Source organism: Sipha flava, unplaced genomic scaffold (assembly GCF_003268045.1).
Source record: "Sipha flava isolate LNK unplaced genomic scaffold, YSA_version1 67_pilon_pilon, whole genome shotgun sequence".
Lineage (NCBI taxonomy): Eukaryota > Metazoa > Arthropoda > Insecta > Hemiptera > Aphididae > Sipha > Sipha flava.
In genome coordinates this window covers 198,954-225,655 of record NW_020273607.1, presented here as the reverse complement: position 1 = coordinate 225,655, position 26,702 = coordinate 198,954, and the positions used below count along the sequence as shown (strand labels likewise).

Below are 26,702 nucleotides of genomic sequence, written 5' to 3'. Positions count from 1 at the left end.
TAAACCAAATAAAGATTTAAAATATTATACTTAATTTTTTTAAATATATAATAAATTAATGAAAAATAAAATTAAAATTATTAAATGATTTATACTCGTATCTTAATATATAATATTAGAACTAGTTGTTTATATATTTTTAAATATGGTTATAAAATTACAATCCATACGATAATTTTATTGTAATGCCGTCTATCGAATTCGTATAAGTGCCGTTAGAATAGTCAGGGGTGGGGAGGGCATCATAGCTGGAAAAAGAAATTGAAGTTGGTAATCGAACTTAGGATGAATACATAATTGATACTAAGATTATTATGTACCATAAATCACATAATATGTGCATAGACGTTGAAAAACATGGTATGATTCAAACGGAATACATTAACTTTATATGCTAAACGGTATATTTTCATGATACACCACGGTATCCAGCGTATTTCCTGTTATACCCCGTTACGTTTAAGTACGATGTCCACGGTAATCGTTAGAAATCGCAGCAATGCCGTGTTGCAAATATCGATGTTGTCAAACGTTGCCGAACGTCTGACCGCCAGCACTGCGTGGACTCTTCTCGTACATCCGTTCTGCACACATTACGAGCGCTCTGTATACAAGTACAGTTATGCGCGTGTTGCGCTGATCTACATGCCGCGTGTTCTAAATGCCATAGGTTTTTTTTTTTTATTATTGTTTTCTATTATTGTTCCAGAAAAAAAAAAAAACCGGACGACTTCCGAGGCCGGCGGGTTAGAGTGCGAAGTGAGAGCGGAGAAAAAATTGAAACGCCACCGTGCTGCAGTGCGCGCGCGTGTGCTCCGTACGGACGACGAGAAGAAAAGAAGAAAAAACGTTCGTTGCACCCACGTGCCGTTGGGGGACCGCAGCGTTAAAATAAAATCACAGCGCCGCTGCAGCGGTTAAACGTACCGGACGGAGAGGTCTGCGTTTTTATTTTTAGACCGGTCGCGCGCGCACGCGGCACGGCACAGCCGTAGAGATCGCGCGCGCCCGGTCCGTCTTATTATTATTATCATCATCGGTGTTATGTGATTATTATTACAATATCGCTTGCGAACCGCATTCCGTGTCCGCTAACCGCGATCCTCTAGCGGCCGACGATTATTTTCGATCGCGTCACCGCGCGCTTCGGCGTACACAGTTGGCGGGCGCACGGTTCGCGCGTTCGATCCGTCGGTCGGATCGTCGATGAGGTTGGATCCGACGTCGCGGCGATCCCTGTTGAACGCGGGGACCGGAAGCGCGCGTGTCCCCGACCGCGACGACCGACGCGAAGCCGTCGTGGCGCGACCGCGTCCGGCGCACTCGTATCCCGGTAAGCGCGCGCGCGCCCGTGTTCCGTTCCGCGACCGCGTCATGTCGTCGAACCCGATCCGCGGGATCCGCAGGAAGAAATCGTCGCTGACCGAAGTGAAAATCGCCGTGCTAGGGGCTCCGGGCGTCGGCAAGAGCGGTGAGCCAACGCGTTTATAATTATAACAATAACAATAATATGATTACCCGCGTTACCGTTTGGCCGGCGGCGATTGTGCAGCCGAATCGTAACGTTATTGTTAAAATATTGCCCAAACAATCGTAACACACATACACGCCCGCGCGCGGGATTCAAACGGAAACCCGAACCACCTCCCGTCCCAACCACCGCAATCGTCCATGCCCTCCGAACCCATCGCGTGATTCGAATCGAATCCCTTCGAACTCGGGCCGCGATCTCGAAGAGGTTTACAATTGAATACGATACGCCTTGAGATGATCGGCCGAGAGCGAATAAATCACACTACCTATTATACCAACGTTTCCCAAACTCTTGTTTAGGCTGGCCCGGTAATTATTATTTTTCTCCTTCACCAAAATATTTTACATTTATCGTTGCGCAAAAAAGGCGAAATAAAACACATTTGTATGTCCACAACCAACGACGCTTGTCGCATGCACTTGTTACTATTATACCGTATTTATAGATACGGCGAATGCTATAGAGGCTTTGCATGAAGTCTAGTTGATAATCTCAATAATTAAATTATTTATGTCGTAAATATTAGTTATTTTTACTAAAAAGTTCGAATTATCAAATGAAATGATAAATAATAAATTTAATATGAGAATTTTATTGAATTCTGCGACTCGGTATTATATTTTCGTGGCCCGGTAGTGGGTCGCGACCCACTATTTGGGAAACGTTGTATTATACTGTATAATCTGTTCTACTGAAGTTTTTTTTTTTTTTTAAATACCGTTTCCATTTTCGTTATTATCGAAAAAAACCTATATTCTAAATCACCATATTGTTGTATCATAATCCGTAGGCCGTAGCGCAACCGTGAAATTTTAATATTACGTATATGACACCGTCTATTTATAAAACGTATTGTATCGTTGACATAGTAGCAGCGTGAAAATCGATTTTCTTTTACGCGAAACGTATCAAAATGCGCTTCGACAACGCTGATATGCACTCGTACGTTCATATTGTGTATTTGTTTGTGGATCACTCACGTTTTCTGAAGTCCAACCGACTGTCTATATACGTCTTGACCGTCTCAAATACTAGTACTCAAAAAAAGTTTGGTTCATATTTTGAATTTCACTAATGCATCAAAATAATGTATAAGGCATAATATGCAAATCGCATTGCGTACCACGCATCAATCAAAATAATTTATGGTAGATTCAGTGATACTGAAACCAAACAATTCAGGTAGGACATGTATTCGTAAAACGATGAAATCTGACTCACCATCATGGATTTGGATATCGAAAATCAAAAATTGTTGACAATCCATAAATAAATTCTTACATGAAGTCGACGAATGTGAAGAAATAATTTTTGAGCTGTTGATATTTCCTTTTTATAATACAGTTGTTACACAATCATAGTTTTAATAATTTTAAAAATGACATAGGATTAAATATGTATATTAAATACTGTAAACTCATACAAATTTATACAATCTTAAATATTATATATATTAATTCGATCAATATCAGCTGTGAGTTTAGATTATTTTCGCTATTTTAATTTAATTAATGTTTTTCATCAGTTCTAAATAATTGAAATTTACCTTCATCAGTAAATTTTACTCTTATTCATAACCTCATTAAAATAAGTTAACGTAGTTTTGTGTAGGTATTATAATTTTTTTTGTGAAATAATATAATTATATGGTTAGCGTTTAAAGTCCTAAAAAATTAGAAAAACACTTGTCGAACGAGTTTATATGCTCAAAATCTGAAAATAGGTGGAAATCGGAGGAGCTTGAGGGAACTAAGCCCCCCAGAAATGTAAAGTACAGGTCTTAGCCCCCTAACCCTACAAATTGTTAAGTGACTAAAAATACAATAATTATTATTACTGTAAAATGCATTTTTAATAACTGAATTAAAAAAAAAACATTCTGTGATAAAAATTAAATCAAATTCGAAATTCGTAAGATTTTACAAACTTATTGTTATGACTTGGAACGATCGTAATTAATATAATATTAATAATATATAATAATATCCGCATTGGTTGTTTAATTTAATTACTAAATAATTTCTGTTTAAAATCCTACTCCTAAAATTTTAAGATAAGGCACCTAATTGTTTTTTTGGTTAAATTGTTGAGTATGTCAAATTGTCAAACTTTGTAAATTGCCTTTTTGAAATAAATAATGACGTACACGGGTATCTATAGGTTAGTAATAAGCAAATAATGCTCAGCCCCTACACTAATTTTACTAAATTTCCGCTTATGAATCCGAATTTGTACGGTCAATGTGCTATTATATGCGATTATAAATATCCTCCAAGTTCCGATTATGTAGTGTTCTGTCACAATAATTACATGATTATGTGTCTGATTATGTTATTATAATAAGAGTATAATAACTCATTGACACGTGCTCTATATGTTTTGGACGTTGCATTTAAAATTTAAATTATTAGTGTTTTCCTTACTAATGGCGCGTATCCAAAATTCGTTCGAAAACTATTGAAATCGTTTACAGGTTCAACGATTTCATAGATTGTGAATTTTAAAAAGAGTACACGGCGCCCCTTAGTTTGGTCAATCGACTTGCTATAATCATACTTAATGAAGGTCATTAATGGATGTATAATTGTTCATTTTAAGTTTAAACGCAGTAATCATCGTATTAAAATAAATAAATTGGGAAATAAGCCTTAGTTCATCAAAAAATTGTATTTTATTCAATACCACAGTATTCATACAAAAGCATCAATCAGCAAATAATTTTTCATGATTTTTTTGAATGCTTGGTAAATCCAAAAAGTGAGATTTTTCATATTTTTTCTTATTTTGCCATGTTTGCTTTGAAACCTACAAAAAAATGATGTGAACCTGTTTAAAATTTCTTATTAACAAAAATAATTTTAGTTTTTATTTTATTATAATTTTTTTAAAATAATAACTCTTGAATTTTATTTTTGTCTTTGAAAACTAAATAATATGGGATCATTTGTAGAATATCAAATATAGGAAGTCTGCATTTTGTATTTTTTCTGAAGAAAACTCGTTAATAGAAGAAGAAGAAGAAGAAAATATGTATAATCAATTGAAATTAGTTAAAAACTGATTTTATACATTACAATATATTACGTAACATATAATTTAATTTATAATTCGCTGTACATATTAAATTACGGTTCATTATGTTTATGTTACTATATATGCGTGTAACTAAAATAAACTCGTTTTTTTTTTTATTGTTTTTAGCATTGACTGTGCGGTTTTTAACAAAGAGATATATTGGAGAATATGACCACCAAGCTGGTAAGTCTATATGAAAATATAACATTAATGCAAAAATAGAATTACAACCTAGAAAATTCATGGTTAAATTGTACGCCGAAAAAACTTTTAATATTACACATAACAAATTACTCAGTATAAAGTACTCGGTTAAAATTAAATTATCTGAAACTTATACATTTTGTTATTTTCTATTTTGCAATAAATATATAGACGTATGATACTTGCTACGTATTGAAGCGTACGTTTTGTAAAAATGGACAAAGTTAAAAATAAATTTGAAGGCTAAACAATCGATAAGATTACATGTATAACACACCATGAACGAGGAATATTAATTACAGGCCGTATTGACTTAAATGTTTGGCCTGGGTGCGCAATGTTTAAGACTTAATAGTCACGACTTCTGGTATGAAAAATGTATGAAAAACAATTAAATAGAAACTTTATAAGGCAAAATGTAGGTCAATAAACATACATTATATAATGTATATTATGTTGAAATATAATCGAACACAAATCGATAGTGAATTCCCAATTAATAATACATTAATGTTACATACTAACTGTTAAAATTTGGTTTACAGAAACAAGATACAAGCATGAAGTGATGGTCGATGGCGAACCGATTCTTTTCGAGGTACTAGACACATGTCCAAAAGTACGTACATAGGTAAAACTATAATAAATCAAATCATACACATTAATTCGTATATTTATTATCTGTACAATAATAAAATATCATAATTTAATTGACGAGGAAATTAACTTGATGAGGTTATAAGCAAGAAATCACACAGCTGTGAAATCAGAATTGGTTTGAGGGATTGAAACTATAAGGGCCTGTTTTACAATAGCAGTGGTAAACTCGAGTTTAGCTGAACCTCGGTTATCAACTAACTCCTAAGTTAACTTATTGCCAGTATTTCAATCGTCGATTTGGTTCAGTTCAGTTAAACTGTGGTTAAAATATTTATTTTTGTAATACTTTTGGTATCTCTGTAAAATTAATGGATAAGCTATGTAATCTGGTGTTTTGATGTGATAACTTATAATTTATCATCACTGAATAATTAATAATATTAATAATTTTTTCAAACAACAAGTTGTTAACAGTAATAGTTTCCATTATTATTAAAATGATTATAACGTTGCAAATTAAATTGTGTAATTATGTTCATAACATAAAAACACAAAAAAATTAAATTTTCTAATAAACATTGAAGAGTAAACACAGTGTATCTTGTTTATCATAATACTACTGTTTGTTATCGACATTAATTAACAACCAATGAAATTGCAGATCAATTTTTAAACCAAGTTTAACTCGCCGATATCAGTGGTTTAACAATCAGTTGTTTAACTTTGGTTTAAACCATTGATAATCGATTGTAATACGGTCTTTTAAATTTAAACCAGGTTTAAACTTCGATAAGAGTTTAAACTACTATTTTAAAACAGGCCCTAAAAGTTCTTTCGACCATTTCAAACCACACAACAAACATATAGTAATAAAAATCATTTTTTATTTAAAAAAAATAGGATATACGTATTGATGCATTTATATAATAATAATATCAACTATTATCATTATTATATTACACTGATCGCCCAAAAACATACCCCAAAAATATATTGCATACAGAAAAAAAGAATACACAAAATGAAACGCCAATACGTATACTTCTTATGTTGGGACCATTATAATTGATTTGAAATTTAAGTGATTGTATTAAATCAAGTAGTTTTTTATTAGAATATTTTGAGACTAGATCTTGTATAGATTTTTAATGTTTTTATGGGTACTTTTAAAACTTTATATTTTTAATGCATTAATATTTAAAATATTATGACGCTAAACAATTACGAGCAATAGTCAAAACTCCAAAATTCTTTTGCACTTATAAAAATATAAATATATATTTATATTACTTTAACTAGTAATTAGTGTATATTATATTTTAAAACCTACACAAATATAAAAAAATAGATTTTGGAATTTAATATTAATTTATATACACTTATTTTGTTTTAGAATGATGAAGAGATGCCATTGACCGACGTTTACAATTGGGCAGACGCGCTCGTGTTGGTGTTTGCTATAACGGACAGACGTTCGTTTAACTATGTGAGACGTGTAAAACAGACCATGTTGGACAATTTTGAAATGCCAGTGGCGTTAGTGGCCAACAAAGCTGATATGGTCCATCTTAGACAAGTCAGCACAGAAGAAGGTACTAGGTAGTTAGAAAACCACTGATTAAAACAAATAATGTTCAAATATAAATATAAATAGTTTATACAAATAAATAAATAAATACTTAGCCTGAACTATTATTAAATTTGTAATGTGCAACGGATTTCGAATTAAAAAAAATATCATCAGGTTATACAAAGTCAATAAAATCACGATACATGTTTCTATATTGCGACTTTAAGTGTCGTAATTTTATTGATTTTATATACATCTGATGTTGATTCGAAACCGCTCGTATATTACGAATATGATAATACTCCAAGCTAAGCATTTATTTATATTTACGTATAAACTATTTATTTATATATTCATTTACGAGTATTAACAAATTACTAATTTTTTTGTAATTTAATTATTTTATTGATTTTTTTTTTTTTTTTTTTGAATATTGTAAATTAGTAATGCTAATAGTATTAATCATTTATATAAACTAAATTAAATAATATATATTATAAATATAAGAGTGTACATAGTAATTTGTTGTGTTAAAATATTTGAAATTTAACCGAGCAATTTTAATTGGATTCTTGTCTACCAAAACACTTATCTCATTTTCTCGCTCACTCTCTCTTCTCTCTGAATATATATATAACTTGCGGAGTATTGTCAGTTATTACTAGAGTTAAAATGTTGATGACCTAAAAAACACACAAAAATGCCTTAAAGAAAGTGCAAAAATGCACTAAATACTTCAAAAAATTACCTTAAAAATTATCTAAAAAATTGATTAAATGAAAAAAATGTATTTATAATAAAAATTTTATTAAAGATATAGGTGTGATAATGGGTGTAATAGTAGTTTAAAGTATGAATTATATCTACATTATAATGTTAATAAATAATAGTGTACCTTTACATTTTAAACCTTACATACAAGTATAAACACTTGCTCTAAAATCTAAAATTTGAGATAAATGCCCTACGTTGTACAAAAACTACAAAAAAATGACTTAAAAGTGTTGAAAAATTACGAATTAAAAAAAAAAAAAAAAAATGCATTTAGAGCTAAAAATGCGAAAAAATGGAAAATAAAATTAGAATGTTCTGCATCGAGGGAGCACGAAACAAATGTTTAGCTAGGATAGCATTGTATAGAATCGGAGGGGAAAAAAGTGCAAAAGTCATCAACATCCCAACCATAGTTGTTACTGATCAACTGTCTGCAATACTTACCTGCTCATCGTGATGTTATCATTTTTCCGTAATTTATTAGCGCGTTTTTCCGTACGCGAATCGATCGCCGTGCAATGTGTTGCAATAGCCTTCTACGAAATTCACATTTTAACTGACAAACCGAATCGTTCGATACGCAGACCGTGGACGTTCGCGAGAACTCGTCGTGAGTTTTGTTCGGTCGTTTCAAAGCGGGAAAATCGAACGGATTTGCGCGGCACGCCGTCGACTAAAACCGTTACGTTGTTTGCAGGTGAAATACTAGCAAAAGATTTCGAATGCTGTTTCACGGAAGTAGCGGCGGCGGAACAAGTGGGACAGGTGGCCGAGGTGTTCCTGGAAGTGTGCAGAGAAGTGTTGAGCGTCCGGCGGAAAAACAAACAATCGCTGCTGGACAGGATGTTGGGCGGCAAGACGGCCGCGGTGAAGGCGTACGCTCGGGGCAAAAGCGACAGCGCCTTGCCGAAGGAATGACACCGCCAACGGTCCACGGTCGTGTCCGCGCCCCATCGGAACGCGTGTGACGTGTATATAAAAAAAAGAAAAAAATTAGCGTAATCAGTGCTGGTCGTGTAGGGTTAGGAGAGTTCTGCGCAATCGACCGCGGCGGGATGCACGCGGACCAACCGCGTACGTAGGTACTTACTTCTGGCTGTGGGGGGGGGGACTCAAATTTTTTTCTTTGATTCGGGCTCAAAATTTACAAGTAAAAATGTTTGGTAATATTTGAATCAGGTGAATCCTTAATGTTTGTGGTTTTTTTTTCAATCTAAAGCCGGATCCACTTCTACGGAATCGACTTTCGTGCAGTTATACTTTAACACCCGTCTGTGTTTTGAAAGTTACGCTTCTGTTTTATTTGATTTTTCACCGAGTACGGACCCGACAAAAATCCCGATTCAGTATTCACAGCCACGTGTAATTTGATTTCGTTATAAAATGATCCACATTAAGAAAATTTGAAATGTATAACTCACGTATAATCAAATCCTTAAATACAGATTCAGGGGGACGACCGTCCCTTCGCCCCCCCCCCAAAAAAAAAAAGACGCCCATAAAATGTACACTGCACATGTCACATCATACGAATAACGTAAACAATTTAGTTCACCAATTAGGTATTTGTCGATAACGAACCGCATGTCTGTCACGTTATAGATGCGCGACCGTGTCAAGTACGTCTGTTTTTATTATTATTTGTTTCAAACACAATACAGTTTCAATGAATTTCAATTTTTTTTTTTTCTTGCTTGCGATATTCGAGCATTTGTTTTTAAACCATTTTAATATTACATTTAATCGTACCGAAATCAATCGGTTCGATTTAAGTTTAACAATAGTATTGAGAACGAAGCATACCACCTGACACGTGATGATTATGAGATATTACAGGTTTAATTAAAATTTCAGTTTTCTTTCTCCAACGAACGCACCTATGTTGTATTATTTTCAATTTAAAATTTAAAAAAAAAAATTATAATGTTCTCTTTATTTGTTAATTTTTACTGTAAGTCCACGAAATAAAATAATATTATATACTTTACATAGTGACAGTAGTATATACCGTTTCCATGATTGTATTAAAACTATCAATCATAGAACGGGTGATGTAGGTAGGTACAGTTCTATTATATATATTTATCATTTTATTTTAGTTACTTGTTACAACTTTTAAGTAATTGTAAATTTCCCAATTATGTTTATACGTCGATTATTACGATGATTCGTAAATCGTACGTTTCTATAGTTATTCATAGATTGTACTTATAATATTTTTAATTTATAACCAAAACTATATTATATGATACTATACATTAAGCGTAAATTGTTTATTTATGATTTATTGTAATATATAAGAATTTGTACAAAATTATTTTTGTAAAAGTAAGTTTTTTACATTAATATTGTATGTAATTCAATTATATGAAAAAATACAGGAAAATATTTATATGTAACCATAGGCGTGATATTTAATTATTTTATAATTAATTACAAGGATATCCGCACTTTATATTGGGACTGTTAAAAAGTACTGTAACGGGGATCCACTTTTCATTTTAACCTTTTCATTTTTTAATGGTTTAAGTATGATAATTTTGTAACTTACTTAAAATAATTTAAAAATTTTAAATAAATTAAATTAACTTTATATAATTACTCTATTTTGATTATTAACTTATAATATGTTTCTAACAATGTTTCTACAATGTATGTATTGTGCTCTGGTTTTACTTTTATTTTTGCCTCTAGGTCATTTGAAAGTTATTGATCACGTGATCAATTTAAACTTACCAATAAATAATAATGCGATGTATATACTTGCTCATTAAAAACTACTTGTTTAAGAATATATAAAAATGCGCATTAAAAACTACTTGTGATAATTACTAATTGAATATTGAAACTTTTTGATTTGATGATGTCGATACTTCTCGGTAGACTGCATTAAAACTAAGTGGGTGCTTTAATAAGAAATGTATAATCTCCGCTATCCTGTTTCATTCAAGTTTTTTTGATTTCAAACTTGTCAAACGCCTTACGTTCAGGGGCGGACTGGGTAGGCACCGGCCCAGTGGGCAAATTTTGGAAAGTAACCTAAAACATAAAAAAATAGCTCTAACTGCATTCGAAAAATGTTCTATACACATTTTTTGTTTTAGGTCGTTAGCTGATACCTTTTACTCAGCATTTCTTTTAAGTCAAAGTTTCTCCGCTCCTCATTTAGATTTTTTTTGGTTTGATTCAATACCAACTCAATAATTAAATGAAAATAAATTAATGAAATCGAACTAAATTAAACGTATGATCGTATTAATCGTATTTAAAATTACTTTATGTTGCGCATAGATGCATAATGCATACTGACAACTGAAAAGACATGACAGTCACGGACTAAGATATTAATACTCTTATCTACCGATAATTTTCCCGCATCAGATTATTTATATACCATTCGTGTGTGAGTGCCGTGCGGTCGATTGTTATTATTATTATCCGATTACAATTTAATTATTAGCGATTATTATTATTATTCTTTTTATATATATATATTTCATTATACTTTAATACTTAATCGAATATAAAAACTAAAATTATTATATTACATATCAGTATATACTTAAAATTTGACGTTTTCATCTATTTGTGGGGGAGGGGGGTGAAAACCCCCAAAACCCCCCATAAATACGCCACTGACACAAGGTAATTTATTAAATCTACTGGCCGATTATTTATTACTTATCGAATCACGCATGAGTGTTATAATATTGTCAAAATACATTAGTGGTGTTCCTGACTGTCTTTTAGGGAACCCGTGATTATTAATTGTTGTTTTTAAAATAGATAACATGAACAGCCAGCTAGGTACGTATTACCACGAGCTGGTCTGTGGTCATAACGGTTTATTTACAAATTGTTATAGGCCGTCGAATGAAGTAAAGGCCCACGTTATCTAAGTGATATCTACAAAATTTATTGATTTGTAAAAATACATATATTATCTATCACACATAAACCTTATAGTCTTGTCTAGTAATTTTTCTGTAATCAGTTACTAAATACCTTATTGTTTATCTTTCACCACTAGTATTCAATAACAAGAAATACACAATTAATACATAGTGTGGCCCAGTCCGTCACTGCTTACGTTTATAACTATAACTAAAAATTGTAATTGATTCAAATATATAATAACTTATATCATATATATTATATTTATATTAAAATTATATGATTGTATTAAAAAATCATCAAATCGGTTCGCGCGGATGTAATAACGAAGACCGATTTCAACCAACGAATTTATATGATTTTTCTGAATACTACAACTACGGTAAGGGTTAGATATGTGTTCGTACATGTTTTTCCGGTCATTTGAAATTTCCATTTCAATATTAAATGTTTTCTTTTATATGTCGAGTACGTCGTTCGAGATATAATTTTATAGGGTGTCTAAAAATGAACGCAGGATTTAAATCTGCTGTAAATTAAATGTATTTATTTTAAAAAAACAGTATATCATTCTCTTCAGGAGAAGTTAAGGTTTAACAGTGAAAAACAATATCGAGCATATGACCCTTCCTACTAACCCTACTAAGACTAAGATATTCTTATTATTCTTTTATCTAAGGTGATTATTCTTTCCATCACTCGATCACACATTGCTCATCAATTTCTTTGAGGACACCATGCATTTCTTGCTTAAGTTCTAAGACATTTTGAACTTCGTTCTGATAAACTCGTGACTTAGTGTATCCACATTAGAAAAAATCACACGGCATCAAGTCGTAAGATCGAAGTGGGTAGCTTTGGTCTCCACGCAACGAGATTAATCTGTCCAGGAATTTCTCACGCAGCAGAAGTGATTGTTTTTCTTGAAATGTGACAAGTTGCGCCGGCTTGTTGTAACCATACAAGAATATCTACTGTGCTCAGTAATTTCTTTTGGCCTCATTTGGACCAAATGAACATAAAAAATATATGGTTTCAACTTGTCACACTTCAAGAGAAACAATCACTCTGCTTGCATGAGAAGTTCCTGGACAAATTAATCTCGTTTCAAGGAGACTAAAACTACCCACTTCGATCTTGCGACTTGACGCCGTGTAATTTTTTCTAATGTGGATACACTAAGTCACGAGTTTATCAGAACGAAGTTTAAAATGTCTTAGAACTTAAGCAAGAAATTCGTGGTGTCCTCAAAGAACTTGATGAGCAATGTGTGATCGAGTGATGGTAAATTTTATGGAAAGAATAATCACCTGTAGGGTTAGTAGGAAGGGTCATATGTTCGATATTGTTTTTCACTGTTAAACCTTAACTTCTCCCGAAGAGAATGATTTATTGGTTATGTTTTTTTAAGATAAATACTTTTAATTTACAGCATATTTAAATCCTGCGTTCTGACACCCTATAGTTTCGAACTGGGTAGGCAAACCTGAAAGTTCTCCAATAGTACTATAATATTTGAAATATAATTATTTACTTCAATACATTGCGTCAACGTTACCGCGTTACATAAACAGTTTTATCGTTTCTTCCGCCTGGTATCGGACTGCCGTCGAGCCCCGGGGGCTTCGGCGGCCATCAGCCGAGACCTACAGCCACCGCGACGGTTCGTCGTCGGCGTGCCGGTATAGTTGTTAACCATTTCGGAGGAACGACCGTTGACCGACGATGTTGCGGGTGACTGGGCCGAACGACGGCGACCGCGCGACCCACTCCGTGCACCACTGGTTCCGGCTGCCTCCACGTCGTTGGAACGGTAAGATCCCGGGGCCACACCACGGTCGTCGCCAGTACCTCCTGCGACCATCCCGGCTGGAATCTGAGCGCAGCGATTGGCCGGGCGCGAATTTTCCCGTCGGCGTTTCGGTGCGCAGGAGCTCCGGCTCCGTCGGCGTTTCGGTGCGCAGGAGCTCCGGCTCCGTTGGCGTTTCGGTGCGCAGGAACTCCGGCTCCGTCGACGTTTCGGTGCACAGGATCTCAGTCTAGTGCTACGACGCCTCCTGGGCTGGCATCCACTTCGGCTCCTCCTGCGGCGACTGGCCGACCGGCTTCGCGATCTGCTGCCGCACGAACTGCGCCGACGACGACCGCAACTGTCGCCGGGCGTGTCTGCACTCGTTCCGGCAAACCCGTGATCGTCGAGTACCGAGCGTCCGTCAAGGTCAGTGGACGACTCTTCGGACAACCCGTTCCGGTTCTCAGTAAAGTTTACTTGCACGTTCTGATTCGCCATGGCAAATTAAGAGATTTCAGTTTTGAATAGTATTTTTCACCGTCCAGTTTAAACTGTTATAAACGATACCTTCTACAGTTATTAGTTTAATTACTGAAATCGTTTAGTTTCCTATAGAAACTGTACATATTAAGTATTATTGATTAAACGTATTTATTTTTAGCGAAGACATTATTTTATTTTATTTTTAATCATTACGGCCTAGTTTAAACACTATAACAATCGAACGATAAGTAACAAGCGGACCAGTTCTAACCATTAATTTAACATTTGGTGGCGGAAGTGCCTGTCCGCTGTGACCGTTCATCAAAATCAATCATATTTACATTATTTTAAAGTGAACTGATGAGACTCAAGTATAGTGATTTTTTTTAGTGATTTCGATGTAATAATACGGGTTTTTTTTCAAACTATTTTACTCTTGATTTTACCTCGGTGCTAATATTTTCACATACTTTACCCCACCCTAGTTACGACACTGGTAGCAAGCCTGATGAATTACAAATTACTCATGTTTATTTGGATTATCATTCAACTTTTAATTACAAAATAATTAATAATATCTTAACCATCTATGCTTTTCTATAAACATAATATAACAAAACTTAAACTTTATAAACATAGATTATATATCATATATTTATTGATTTGTAATTATTCACTGCGGATGGATAATGTACAAATTCAGAATTATTTTCGTGCGTTTCTTATTCTTAGTCTTCAGTGTATGATTCCTTATACTCATACATAAACCGAATACTTACCAACGCATTCGTTTTTGTTATTATGAACAAATCTATTAGGGCAACGTAATAATCGAGGCTTGATTACTCTTGCAGTTGTTATGTTGGTGACCTTAAGATTTTTAAAGTTTTTTTGAAATATATTATCCATTCTCAAAGGCATCTCATTATAGCCTGGTGTCCTATAAAGTGTTAAAATCTTTTTCGAAATCGTTTTCGCCTTGACGGTCGACTTACCATTGTTGTTATTTAGCTGATGGCCCCCCCCACTCCATATTGTTTCGCTCTGAAGCCTCAGAAATGTAGCGATTGCCTTATGCCATTGATTTCTGTAGGTCGATTCTTGTAAATGTTTCGAGTCGTCGTATTCGGCCGTCGTAACGATAAATGTCGTCGTCAAGAATAAAATAAAAAAAAACTGCATCTTAATTTTAAAAATTACAATAAAACTTCACCGGAGACAATAATTTTCTACTTATCACAAATTACGCAAGTGACTGTGATCAAGTGCTAAGTGGTAACTGTCGATCGATGCTCATAATAAATTCTGATTTCTACGCACTTAAGAACTCTTCTCCTTCTTTTATAAAATTGCAACTGTAACAAATATAATATCAATCTTATCGATGGTTATCAAAATCTTTATTTTTATAAATGCAATCTATAATTTTTGTTAAAACAAGGCTTATAAAAATGTTTATTTCCAATTATTTTTATCGGTCAAAGTCTTTATTCTTTGCATGCATATATATAATACTCATATATTTTTTATATTGATTTAATTTGAACTTAGCTCTAAGGTTCTATATAAAATACAATTGGTGCAATATATAATGAATATATATTTCCATATTTAAAGTTTTGTGTTGCAGTATTACGACTTAATTTTAATTTATTAATACGTATATTTAAATAATTAAGTACCTACATAAAGAAAAAATTATGTCCACAGTGAAAAAAAGCAAGGTTTTGCACCCAAATCAACCTGAACGGGTTAATTAAATAGGTAATAATAAATAATAACACTCCTAAAAACCCTTAAAAAATCAAACACCCAAATTCTATATTACCCGAATGATTTTTTTTTTTTAAAACACCCGAATTAACCAAAACCCGAATAAAATATTGGTATCCAAGCGGATACGTCGTATTATTATAATTTTAATAAGTAACAGATCTACGAATCACCAAGTCGTTATTTATTGCAATACTGTAAGTCTGAAATAGAATTGATGTCTCGCGTATGATTACCTAAATTTTTGTTCGCGTTATTCGTATTTGTTCAGTGTAGAGATGGGACTTATCGTTCATTAAGGTGAACTAGTTCAGTCGATTATCGTTCACTAAATTGAACTAGTTCATCGTATATTTGACGATTCGTTCGTATGAATACGTATCAAAGAATTGTTCATGAACGAACTAGTTCAATAATTATTACTCCATATCAACGAATCGTTCATGAACGATTAAGGTACTAGCTCGTACAAAGTGAACGGTGAACGGTGAACGAGTCGTTTATCAAAAGTAAACTAGTACGAAACCAGCCACTTGGGTGAATAATTCAATTGAATTAGTTCGTTCATGAACGACACATCTCTAGTTCAGTGTATGGCGTGTAGTACACATGTTTATGGCGTAAATTGTCAATTTTTGTTGATGTAACAATTTCATCATAACATTCATAAGTACAAATTATTATTATTTTTGTATTACGCTATGTCCTAGCTAGTGCGTTTTTAGTGAGTGCACGCACCACAAACACAAACGCAGAATACAAAATAGTTTATTTTTTATCGCATGCGATATGCCCGCACTAACTAGAAGTAAGACATAGTGTTAGTATTTTTAATTTTAATAGATATTATAACTTATAAGCTTCATACACATATAAAATAACCCCCTCTTCCCCGAAAATAAATCGTACATAGTTACACCATTGCTTGAAATTAACATAACTATAGTTTGGTCTAAAAAACTGTTGCACAGTTTGAACACCCGAATATATTCAACACCCGAAACCCGAAACATGAAAAAATTATTTGGGTACAAAGCCTTGACATATACCCACAAATATATTTACCAATACACCACTGGTTAAAGGCATGACCGTTCCAAGGTTTTTCGGGAGCCGGGGGCAAATTAATTTGGGGGTCCTTTGACCATAATAATAAGATATAATAAATAAAATACTCACTGAGAATAACAAAATTCTTGCAAACGTATTTCTCCAAACCTTAACCAATCAAGCTCGTTTAAATTCATCTACTGCATTATATACTTACATAACAGAATTGAATATTGTTCATGATTTAATCGCTCAATGTAATCGGACAAGTCACTACACGCGCGCGACTTTGATCGCCGACACGCAGCGTGTAATAGAGAATTTATTATTAATTATTATACATCAAGACTTTGCGAGGGCCCCGTAAAAAATTTTTCCAACAACGGGGCCTAGGGCAAAATGGTCTCGTGTCCCCCCCCTACGAACAGCCCTGGTTAAAGGTAATATATATATAGATAATATAATATTTAAAATATGTAATGTTATTTTATATAGTATTGATTGTTAAATTTTACATTTGAAAACGTTTCAAATTTTACAATAATTTAAACAACGCAAAATGCTAAATTATTCATAACGTTTTAATTGTCAATAACGGCAAACGAGAAATTTTTTAAACGTTTAAATTTGTATAACGTTTAAACGCTTAAATTGAATAACATTTAAATTATTTAAAGCGTTAAACGCTCAATGCTTAGGTATCACATTTAAATGTCCCATAACGGTAAACAAAATATATTATTTTGATTTAAGCCCTGGTCCAAACTTAATGAAAAATCAAATAAAACACAAGCGAAACTTTCAAAACACAGATAGGTGTTAAAAAAAGAACTACATAAAAATCTATTCTAAGCGGATCTGGCATTGGATTGAAAAAAAAAACCCAAGAAAAAATTTGAGCCCCCCCCCTAGAAGTAAGTCTAAATACACCCCTACAGTCAGCCCTCATGACCAAAACGTGTGGGCACATCGGTTCTTGTAGGCGCGCGTGCATGGTCGTGATTTGTAACACCACTAGAAGTACACCGGTTGCCTGTATCACAACTGATAACACGGAGGTAAGTCAATGTTTTCTAAATGATAATGACGAGTTATTCAAATTTAAAATTTTAATGAATTTTGTTCTGTTTCCTTGTCGTTATTCCCCTTGCGTCCCATTCTCAAACCACTGACGTTTTAATCGTTAATTATTTGATATTTTATCAGTGCTGATAATTATCATATTGCCTATAATAGAATGCTTGTGTGAGGTATGATTCATCATCGATTCCTATCTAATGAACAAACAAACACAAATTATTGCCTAAACGTTCATCTATAATCTTCCGTCAACTGTACGATGAATTATTTGACTTGATATACTCTACAAAAATATGATGGACGATGACGATCAAGTTATTTTCTATCCGAACCAGGGTGTTGATCCACATAATCGATGCTGCGGAGGTTCTATGTGGTGCATTCAGGTATTATAAATAATAATTTTTGTTTTATTTGGCCATCTGTATTTATACAATTTATTTTTATAGGATATATGTGGCATTATATGTGCAATATTTACATGGCTATTGATATTGTATGCAGAGTTTGTCGTTACTTTTGTTACCCTTCTGCCATGTCCATATCCAATTTTTCAATTTGTTAATATGGTGATATTTCAAATGTTTGCTTTTCTTGCAATGGCTTCTCATCTACGAACTATGTTTACAGATCCAGTATGTTTACATTAAATTTTTTATTATTATACCTACCTATTTTTTTATTTATTTTAATTGTAAAATAGATAGATAACAAATTACGATTGACTTATTTTGAAAATTAAAGCTTCTTTTATAAAGTAGGAAATTGAATAGAATCTTTGTAGAATGCATAGTTATCCAATTTTTCATAATCATTAAAATCTATTTGTACGAGATGTTAATTAATATAATTTTTATAGTAAACCTTCTGCAATAAGCTACCTGAATAGATTTTATTTTAACTTTTAATAATAATATTAATTATTTGTACTCAATAAAATTCATACATTAGATAATATGTTTACTTCCAAATTCAAATTATCTTCTATGCATACTTTATAATAATAAAATAAGACTTTTTACTCTTTATTATTAATACTAAATTTAAATGTTCAGGGTGCAGTACCAAAAGGAAATGCCACAAAAGAAATGATACAAAATTTAGGTTTACGTGAGGGCCAAGTAATATACAAATGTCCTAAATGCTGTTGTATTAAACCTTCAAGAGCACATCACTGTTCTGTATGCCAAAGGTATATTAAATTAAGTTTAATACAATTCCGTATTCAGAATACAAACTACTATATGCAGTTTTATTTTCAGATGTATTAGAAAAATGGATCATCATTGTCCGTGGGTCAACAATTGTGTTGGAGAGAAAAACCAAAAATTTTTTGTTTTATTTACGGTATATTGTATTGTATATTTAACATATTCAAATGATATTTATATAACTTAAAAATTAATTTTTAGCTTTATATTGCTGCTATGTCAATACATGCGTTATATTTGTGTATAAGCCAATTTGTATGGTGTTTACATTCCGAATGGAAGCAATGTTCTTGGTATACACCTCCTGCAACAGTCGTTTTTTTAATATTTTTAGGATTTGAAGCATTGTTATTTGCAATTTTTACAATGGTTATGTTTGCTACACAATTACAAGCCATTTGTTCTGATGAAACGGTAATTAATTGCAATTTTTAATTTTGTTTAAATAGTTTCTTTTAAAAACTTCATTTTTATTTTTATAACTTCAAAACTATTTTATATTCTTACCATGAATGACAGTAAAAATATAATGTCTTAAATATTTTTTAAATAAAGTATTTAAACTATCTGCATTAATTAAATACATTTTACTTAATTTATATTGTATTAAATTATAATTTGAGCACAATTAATTGTTGATAAACTGTATAAATTTAAATTCATAAATTATTAATAATCGTAAATTTACATTTAAAAAAATTAGTTTGTTATAGAAATAAATAAATACTTAGCGTGGTGTATTATTATATTTTTAATGCACAACCGGTTTTAATTTAAAAATTAATCTTCTGGTATATAAAAATTCAATAAAATCGCAATTGAGTATGAAAAATAAAATAAAGAATGCATTGAAAATAGTTGGTCATTAAACATAAAAAATCATACCTAAAGTCCAAAAGAAAATATTAAAATAAGATTACAAAATAGTGGCTCCATACTTATGTTCATTCATAAAATTACATAAACAAAATAATCTGATTTTTCTATAAATCAACTTTAAAACTGCTCCATCATATAAACATGCTAAATATTTAGACTTTTTCTATAAAAAAAATAATATATATAATACTGATTTTTCAATAAAAAACACTTATGATTTCATTGAAAAAGTTAATAAAAATAATATCGAACCAGGATGCAAAATTATTTCTCTTTGCGTTAAAAATGTATAAACGTCCATTTCTTAACACAAAACAATAATTATTTAAAAAAATTAACTTATACACAGTAATATAACTGAAATAAAAAAATTATTCAATCAATAAATTTAATTAATCAAAATGAATAATAAATTATATATCTGCAAAAAGATGTGTTTGTTATGGGTGGACCTTTAAGTACTCTTTTATCTGAAGTATACAAACAAAATTATGAATCCAATTATATTATTAACAACAAAATATACAGTTCATATATAAAGGCATATCATAGACATATTTATGACATTTTTTTTTTATTTAGAGGTTCAAATAGACAAACAGAAACTTTAGTATATATGTAAACAAAATAATTAAAAACATTCAATTTACACTTGGAATACAATTAAATTATAATTCTTGGATATAAAATGTTTTAAGAAAATAACCATAATATACATTTTGATTTTAATACAGCCTTAGAAGTAATAAATACTCAAAATAACTTTTAACTTTAAATTTATTTGATAGTTTAATTAAGTTTTTAACAATAAATTTTTAATAATATTTTTAATATAATATAAATATAATTATAATTATAATAACTAATATATTTTTTAGTTGAATGTATAATGTATATTAAATGTATTTATGTACACACACATATATATATATATATACTATATATTATTAAATAATAACAATAAAAAAACATAATAAACTTATAAAATAAAAATTATATTGCTTTTGTCAGGGGATTGAACAATTGAAAAAAGAAGAAGCTCGATGGATGAAAAAATCCAAATGGAAGAGTTTACAAGCAGTATTTGGTAGAGTATCAATAACTTGGCTTTCACCTTTTTCACAACCAGCTCCAAAGATCAAAGTAGATAATTATCTACAGGTCTAGTGATATGAACAGTATTTTCATATTTTTTAAAAATCTATTGTACCTAATATTAATTAATATTTCTAAATTATAATTGTTACTTTAAAAAAATATAATATTTATTTTATTGTAAACGTTTCAGTATTATAAAATACTCTTACAAGTTTGGTTAATTTATTTTAAAATTAATTAATTTAATTTACATTTTATAATTATTGAACTGTATCAAAGTGTAGGACCATGGTTTTTTATTAAGGACTGGATCTGATTATTTTTAGATTTCTTATTTTATAGACTATATAAATGCTTTATTTAATTAATACATTACTATTGTTAAACCATTATTATAAAATATAAGTCAGTCATTGGTTAATTTATTTATTTATATATTTTTATTTTGCTGATTTTTTTATTTTGTTTTCTTACTATTTTTTGATAATTATTATTATTGGCAAACAATAAAATTTATAATAGTTTTAAACACTTATTTGTAAATCTTTTATTTATCATAATTAAACCGTCTTTTTCCATCAAATCTGTATCCATAAGCTGGTGAATTTTTTACGTCTATAAGAGCTGGATTTCTATGGCTGTAGAATGATCCATGGCCATGGGATGATCTAGAAGCTCCATTGATAACTCCGTATGCTTCTCGAGGATAAAAAGCTTCAAATTTTGCTGCTAGTATAGAGTTTATGAACCATAAAGCTAAACACAAAAGTACCTGTATCTAAAATAATTAAAATTTTTTTTTTAACAATGAAATAAAAAGTAATAATATTAGATGATGAACAAAAATATGACTTACCTTCATGTTTTAAATTAATTAAAATATGATTTTTTTTTTTTTTTTTACAGCGCCCAGTTGTTAAATAAAAAAAGTAGTTGGATGAATTGTATTAAAACTGCTTCTTGATAGATATATCAGCCTATACCCATAATCACACATATATTATGTGTCAACATCTTTAGGTTATCAACTTTCTCTTGGCCATGAACAACAATGATAGTGGGATGGCCATAATACACAGTGACATAGGTAGGAGGGGTGTTTGGATGTTTAACCCCCTCCCATTCCCAAAATTTCAGTCAGTAAATAAATAAGTAATAATAAAAATAATTATTATCTAAATATATCAACCCCTTCCCCCTCATAAATAATCTTTAGCTACACCTATGATAATACAGTACTAAGTTTATTTAATATTTTATTATAGGTACCAAATATAATAAAAATAATGACAAATCAAACACAAACAATGTTTTTAGTGAAACAATAATAACATATAACAATATAATTTAAATTTTATTTCTTTATAAATGTTTTATTAATTAGTCAAGTTTCCAAGACAGGAAACTCGGCCTGAAGATATTAATAAAAAAAGTACTTGAAGCATTGTCTCATTAAAAATATATTCATCAAATTGATTGTAAACTGCTGGTTAAATCTGAAAAAAAATGTTCATCAATTTAGAATTTGCTTTTTATTTTCTAATTTGGTACAATATTTACAGTTAACTTTCCAATCAAAGCCATAAATAATATGATTGACAAACTATCATAAAAAGTTAAATAACTGATATCCAACACAAAATTATGAATTAATCAACTAACAAATAAAAATTATTGTTTTAATGACTTAATTTGAAAATACCAACAGACATTTAATAGACCCTTTGACTGGAAAATATTCATGTAACATATTATACCCACTATATTATAGCTAGAATGTATATATAAATATATTTACTTTCTACAATGCGTTTAATAGCCAAGACTGTTGGTGATCCAGCATGTTTTTGAACAAAGTTGATACCTTCATCACAACACCTTCCTAACGATGGATCTAATGGAACAGATCCAAGAAATGGAACACCCATCTCTAGTGCCATTTGAGCAGCACCACCAGTGTTTTTCGGGAATATTTCAGATGTTACTTTACATTTAGGACAAACAAAAGAAGCCATGTTTTCTACTACACCCAATACAGGTAATCCAACTTTTCTAGCAAAATCTAATTCTTTACGAACATCTAATAAAGACACTTCTTGAGGCGTGGTTACAACAACTGCTGAAAAGTTATGGGTTGATTTAAGAAATTGAACTAATGAAAGATGTTCATCTGATGTTCCTGGCGGAGTATCAACAATCAAATAATCCAATGTGTCACCCCAATCAACTTCAGTCAAAAATTGTTTTATCATTGCTGCAAAAAATAATATTTATGTACTTAAAATCTAGGATAAATTATTTTCTTAATTGCTAAAATTCTAATACCATTTTTCTTTGGCCCTCTCCAAATTACTGCATCATCTTTACTTTCTAACAAAAATCCAACAGACATGACTGATAGATTTTCTTCAATAAACTATAATAATCACAAAATATGAAAAAAACCTTTTATAATTCTTTTTATAATTTAACACATTCAATGTGTACTAATATTCATAAATTAAATAATAATAATAATGCCAACAAAAAGACTTATAAAAACCAGCATAAAATAACATTAAATTATGTTTTTAATATATGAATAGTAACTCTTGGAGTACTATTGATTACATTAGTAGTGAACATGTTAAATTACATTAAAAATGATATTAATTTATATGTATATCTCCTTACCACTGGAGACCATCCAGATCCACTTTGATGTATCTAAAAAATTACAAAATCTATTAAACATTTCTAAATTTATCTAATATAAAGTAAAATATCTATATAATGAAAAATTATTTAACAAAATGTATACAATATTATATAGTTGTATTTATAATTAATAAAATAAAGAGAAATTAATGAATTAGATAATTCTACATAACAAATTTTTCTATAAAACAAATTATTTTTGTTGCCCATGAGACTTAGTTATTTTATGAAAGTTTCTCTGTAATATTGATTATACTAACATTTTCATCTTGCACGCCAAATACAAGTGGAAGTGAAGGTCCACAAATATCAACATCTAACACACCAATCTAAAAATAAGTAAAATTATTGTAAATGGAAAAATACATAACAATATTCACCAGGAGTTTAATAAAATAAAATTACATTTTTTTGTTCGTTTTCACTAGCCAACACTCGAGCTAACAATGATGTAAAAGTGCTTTTACCCACTCCGCCTTTACCAGATAGTACTAATATTTTATATTTTACAGAAGAGAGTCGATCCTTTAATATTTCCAAAGCTAACGAAAAAAAAAAATAAGATTAAATTAAACATATATGATAATAGGAAAAATATTTTTACTTGCCTGGATCAGGAAGTTGAGTTTCACCAGACGCACAAATATTCTGATTCGGACATCCTTGACATGCAGACACTTTACCAGCAGATGAACTGTCTGTACCTGGGCAATCTAATGTTTTCATAAAATAAATGTTAAGTTGATAATTAGTATATTTTTTAAAGTAAAACGATATATAATGATTAAATTAAAAATAATTTTTATGAAAACTTAGGCAAAAAATGAATAAATATTTAAAGAATTAGTTTCATAGGTATTGAAAAATAAGTTGTGCAAATATCTAAGAATTGAGGTATAAAATTGTATAAAAAAGATTATTGATTGATTTTCATATATAACAATTAAATTAATTTTACTAAAACATTGAACGACTAAAACTTGTTGAAATATTAAAAGATTTCAAGATCAATAAAGTAATGTTTAAAAAAGGTATTTTTTTTTTTTTTAGTTTTATAAATGTGATAAGTTTAAATGGTGTATTTTGTTATATGGATATAAATAAAAAACTGAAATTAATTAAATTCTTCGTTAAAATTGTATATTAAAAAGCATTGCTATATAATTAATAATTTGTAGAATTTTTTTTAAATTTTAACTTACGATTTGGAATATTGGGATCCATTTATAACTGAGAATTTAAAAATAATACCATCAGACAGTTAAATCAACTATTTGAAAAACTCTTATGTAGTTATTTATACATGTAGCGATTTTTAATGATAATTCATCATAGTTAATTTTTTATTTCATTTATATTTAATGACATAAGTAAAGAAAGAACGGCAGAAAACCTTTAACTGTAGATGTTGATGATTTTTTTTAATATTTCACCATGTTAACTGTTATCAAGTTAATATTATCAGGTTTATTATCATGGTTTTGACCAAAATTTACGATAATATACGTATAAACATTTCAGCGATAAACCATATCTCAAAAAAGCGTGGTGAAACATCCATATTTTTTATATTTTGTTTTCTAAAATTTTACCACTATGATTTTCGTTTATTTTCATTTTTTTATTTATTTTATTTCGTTTTTTAGTCTTAATCCTTGATATGTGAAATAATATCCTAGGAAATACCTTGTTTATTTTTTTTGTTGCTTCAATTTCTTGTGTAAACAGCAAGTGTTTGCTCGTTGCAAAGTGTTTTTGTAACGCAGTCATGAGATTTTCTAGGCTTTTAGTGCATTAGGCTCTATGAAGTGGAGGGTTTTAAAATTGTTGTTTTTTTTTATTTGTTACTCTTATGCTAATTTACCGTTGATTACTTGTATTTACTTAATTATGTTACACTAGTAATATTTTTTATCAATAAATATAGAACTTTAATAATTTGTTAAACGCAATATATTTATAATATTTATTGTAATTCAAGTTTATTTAAAAAAAATGTATTTAGGATAACTAATTCAAAATTATACTTCGCAAGTAAGAGTTTTATTCTGTTATTATTTTTTATTCGATTTTAGAAGTCTATTTTTCGCGTCTTCGATGCAAAAATTCTTACCCAATGCTTCAATATACAAATTTTCCCAATTCGTTTTTATTTTTTTAAACATGGAAAATTGTTCCTTTGGAATCTGTATCACATGAAATTATGTTATAAATAATTGCATTAGCTATGTTTAAAATGTATTTACAATTATATTATGTTTCACCAATAAATGAAATCGATTATGAATATCTTTAAATGTGATATCCGCATCAATATTTGTTTTTTTTATTTCTTCAATAGCTTTGCAGACAACGGAAACATCTTCATCATTACGAATATAAGTGTTTAATTGTTCTTCTAATGCCTAATAAAGTATAAAAATAAAACATTATTGATATTTGTAATTCTATATTTCAAAAAATATATATAGCTTATTCAAAAACATTTGATAGCAGTGGACAAAGACAACGAAACAATAAATTACAATCAATGAAGAAAAATTAAAATTGTTTAAATTTGTCAGTAGTAAAATTATGATTAAGTTGCAAATGTATGGTGTTTTTGTGAGTTACTTTATGATTCTTATTCTAATTTACCATAATCCTTTCCAAAAATGTTGTTAAAATAGTTTTGCAATGTGATTTCAAACTTTTCCCGTAGATCGAAATCCAAAATTGGCATTGTTCCATAAATTTGTTTATTAACTTTGTATTGTCCAAGCGAACACAACCCAGATCCATGTATTTGTATTCCTCGATCATTTTGTAAAGCGAGATGAAAAATCCGATTTTTTCGTTGTAGTCATCTAGTGTTGGATTAGTCTCAGTAAACCGACGAATTATTAATTCATCTTGTTTTTCACTCAGAAACCTGAATTTTTTAAACCTGTAAATGTGTATAATATATATATATATATATATATATATATATATATATATATATATATA

General features: G+C 30.3%; 5 protein-coding genes across 6 annotated transcripts in view; 2 read left to right on the top strand and 3 right to left on the bottom strand.

Annotated features, from left to right (window-relative positions):
• Window positions 1-966: 966 nt before the first annotated feature.
• LOC112691930 (ras-related and estrogen-regulated growth inhibitor) lies at window positions 967-9,256 on the top strand. 2 transcript variants are annotated; one of them, XM_025566389.1, is made up of 5 exons: window positions 967-1,471; window positions 4,736-4,792; window positions 5,359-5,411; window positions 6,807-7,005; window positions 8,455-9,256. In XM_025566389.1, exons 1-5 carry the CDS (start codon window positions 1,207-1,209, stop codon window positions 8,673-8,675), a joined length of 795 nt encoding a protein of 264 aa, XP_025422174.1. In that variant the 5' UTR covers window positions 967-1,206; the 3' UTR covers window positions 8,676-9,256. The 2 variants fall into 2 exon arrangements, with proteins under 2 accessions (XP_025422174.1, XP_025422173.1); XM_025566388.1 differs by having other exon boundaries at window positions 969-1,471; window positions 5,359-5,432.
• Window positions 9,257-17,814: 8,558 nt separating this feature from the next.
• Window positions 17,815-21,171, top strand: LOC112691868 (palmitoyltransferase ZDHHC3). Its single transcript, XM_025566295.1, has 6 exons — window positions 17,815-18,215; window positions 18,279-18,464; window positions 18,885-19,021; window positions 19,092-19,176; window positions 19,242-19,454; window positions 20,931-21,171. Exons 1-6 carry the CDS (start codon window positions 18,123-18,125, stop codon window positions 21,084-21,086), a joined length of 870 nt encoding a protein of 289 aa, XP_025422080.1. The 5' UTR covers window positions 17,815-18,122; the 3' UTR covers window positions 21,087-21,171.
• A 338-nt stretch (window positions 21,172-21,509) lies between these two features.
• Window positions 21,510-22,211, bottom strand: LOC112691863. Its single transcript, XM_025566287.1, has 2 exons — window positions 21,874-22,211; window positions 21,510-21,795 (listed from the first exon to the last, which is right to left on the bottom strand). Exons 1-2 carry the CDS (start codon window positions 21,877-21,879, stop codon window positions 21,565-21,567), a joined length of 237 nt encoding a protein of 78 aa, XP_025422072.1. The 5' UTR covers window positions 21,880-22,211; the 3' UTR covers window positions 21,510-21,564.
• Window positions 22,212-22,311: 100 nt separating this feature from the next.
• On the bottom strand, window positions 22,312-25,141 carry LOC112691862 (cytosolic Fe-S cluster assembly factor NUBP1 homolog). Its single transcript, XM_025566286.1, has 8 exons — window positions 24,917-25,141; window positions 24,323-24,427; window positions 24,120-24,256; window positions 23,975-24,043; window positions 23,691-23,723; window positions 23,343-23,433; window positions 22,816-23,271; window positions 22,312-22,513 (listed from the first exon to the last, which is right to left on the bottom strand). Exons 1-8 carry the CDS (start codon window positions 24,936-24,938, stop codon window positions 22,485-22,487), a joined length of 942 nt encoding a protein of 313 aa, XP_025422071.1. The 5' UTR covers window positions 24,939-25,141; the 3' UTR covers window positions 22,312-22,484.
• A 627-nt stretch (window positions 25,142-25,768) lies between these two features.
• LOC112691804 overlaps window positions 25,769-26,702 on the bottom strand; it is a 5,311-nt gene continuing 4,377 nt past the window's right edge. The window contains exons 8-10 of the mRNA XM_025566206.1: window positions 26,352-26,640; window positions 25,961-26,119; window positions 25,769-25,900 (exon numbers count right to left, since the gene is read on the bottom strand). Coding sequence (XP_025421991.1) covers window positions 25,769-25,900; window positions 25,961-26,119; window positions 26,352-26,640 — 580 coding nt within the window. The remainder of the gene's footprint in view (window positions 25,901-25,960; window positions 26,120-26,351; window positions 26,641-26,702) is intronic.

Bases quoted from the DNA above. Each gene is read 5' to 3' on its own strand.
- LOC112691930 (XM_025566388.1), top strand. From the start codon at position 1,207: ATGAGGTTGGATCCGACGTCGCGGCGATCCCTGTTGAACGCGGGGACC. The intron at 1,472-4,735 runs GTGAGCCAACGC...TATTGTTTTTAG, and splicing joins TCCGGGCGTCGGCAAGAGCG to CATTGACTGTGCGGTTTTTA. The intron at 5,433-6,806 runs GTACGTACATAG...ATTTTGTTTTAG, and splicing joins TACTAGACACATGTCCAAAA to AATGATGAAGAGATGCCATT.
- LOC112691868 (XM_025566295.1), top strand. From the start codon at position 18,123: ATGATGGACGATGACGATCAAGTTATTTTCTATCCGAACCAGGGTGTT. The intron at 19,022-19,091 runs GTATATTAAATT...TTTTATTTTCAG, and splicing joins CACTGTTCTGTATGCCAAAG to ATGTATTAGAAAAATGGATC. The intron at 19,455-20,930 runs GTAATTAATTGC...TGCTTTTGTCAG, and splicing joins CCATTTGTTCTGATGAAACG to GGGATTGAACAATTGAAAAA.
- LOC112691862 (XM_025566286.1), bottom strand. From the start codon at position 24,938: ATGGATCCCAATATTCCAAATC. The intron at 24,428-24,916 runs GTAAGTTAAAAT...TGAAAACATTAG, and splicing joins GGATCCCAATATTCCAAATC to ATTGCCCAGGTACAGACAGT. The intron at 24,257-24,322 runs GCAAGTAAAAAT...TTTTTTCGTTAG, and splicing joins AACTCAACTTCCTGATCCAG to CTTTGGAAATATTAAAGGAT.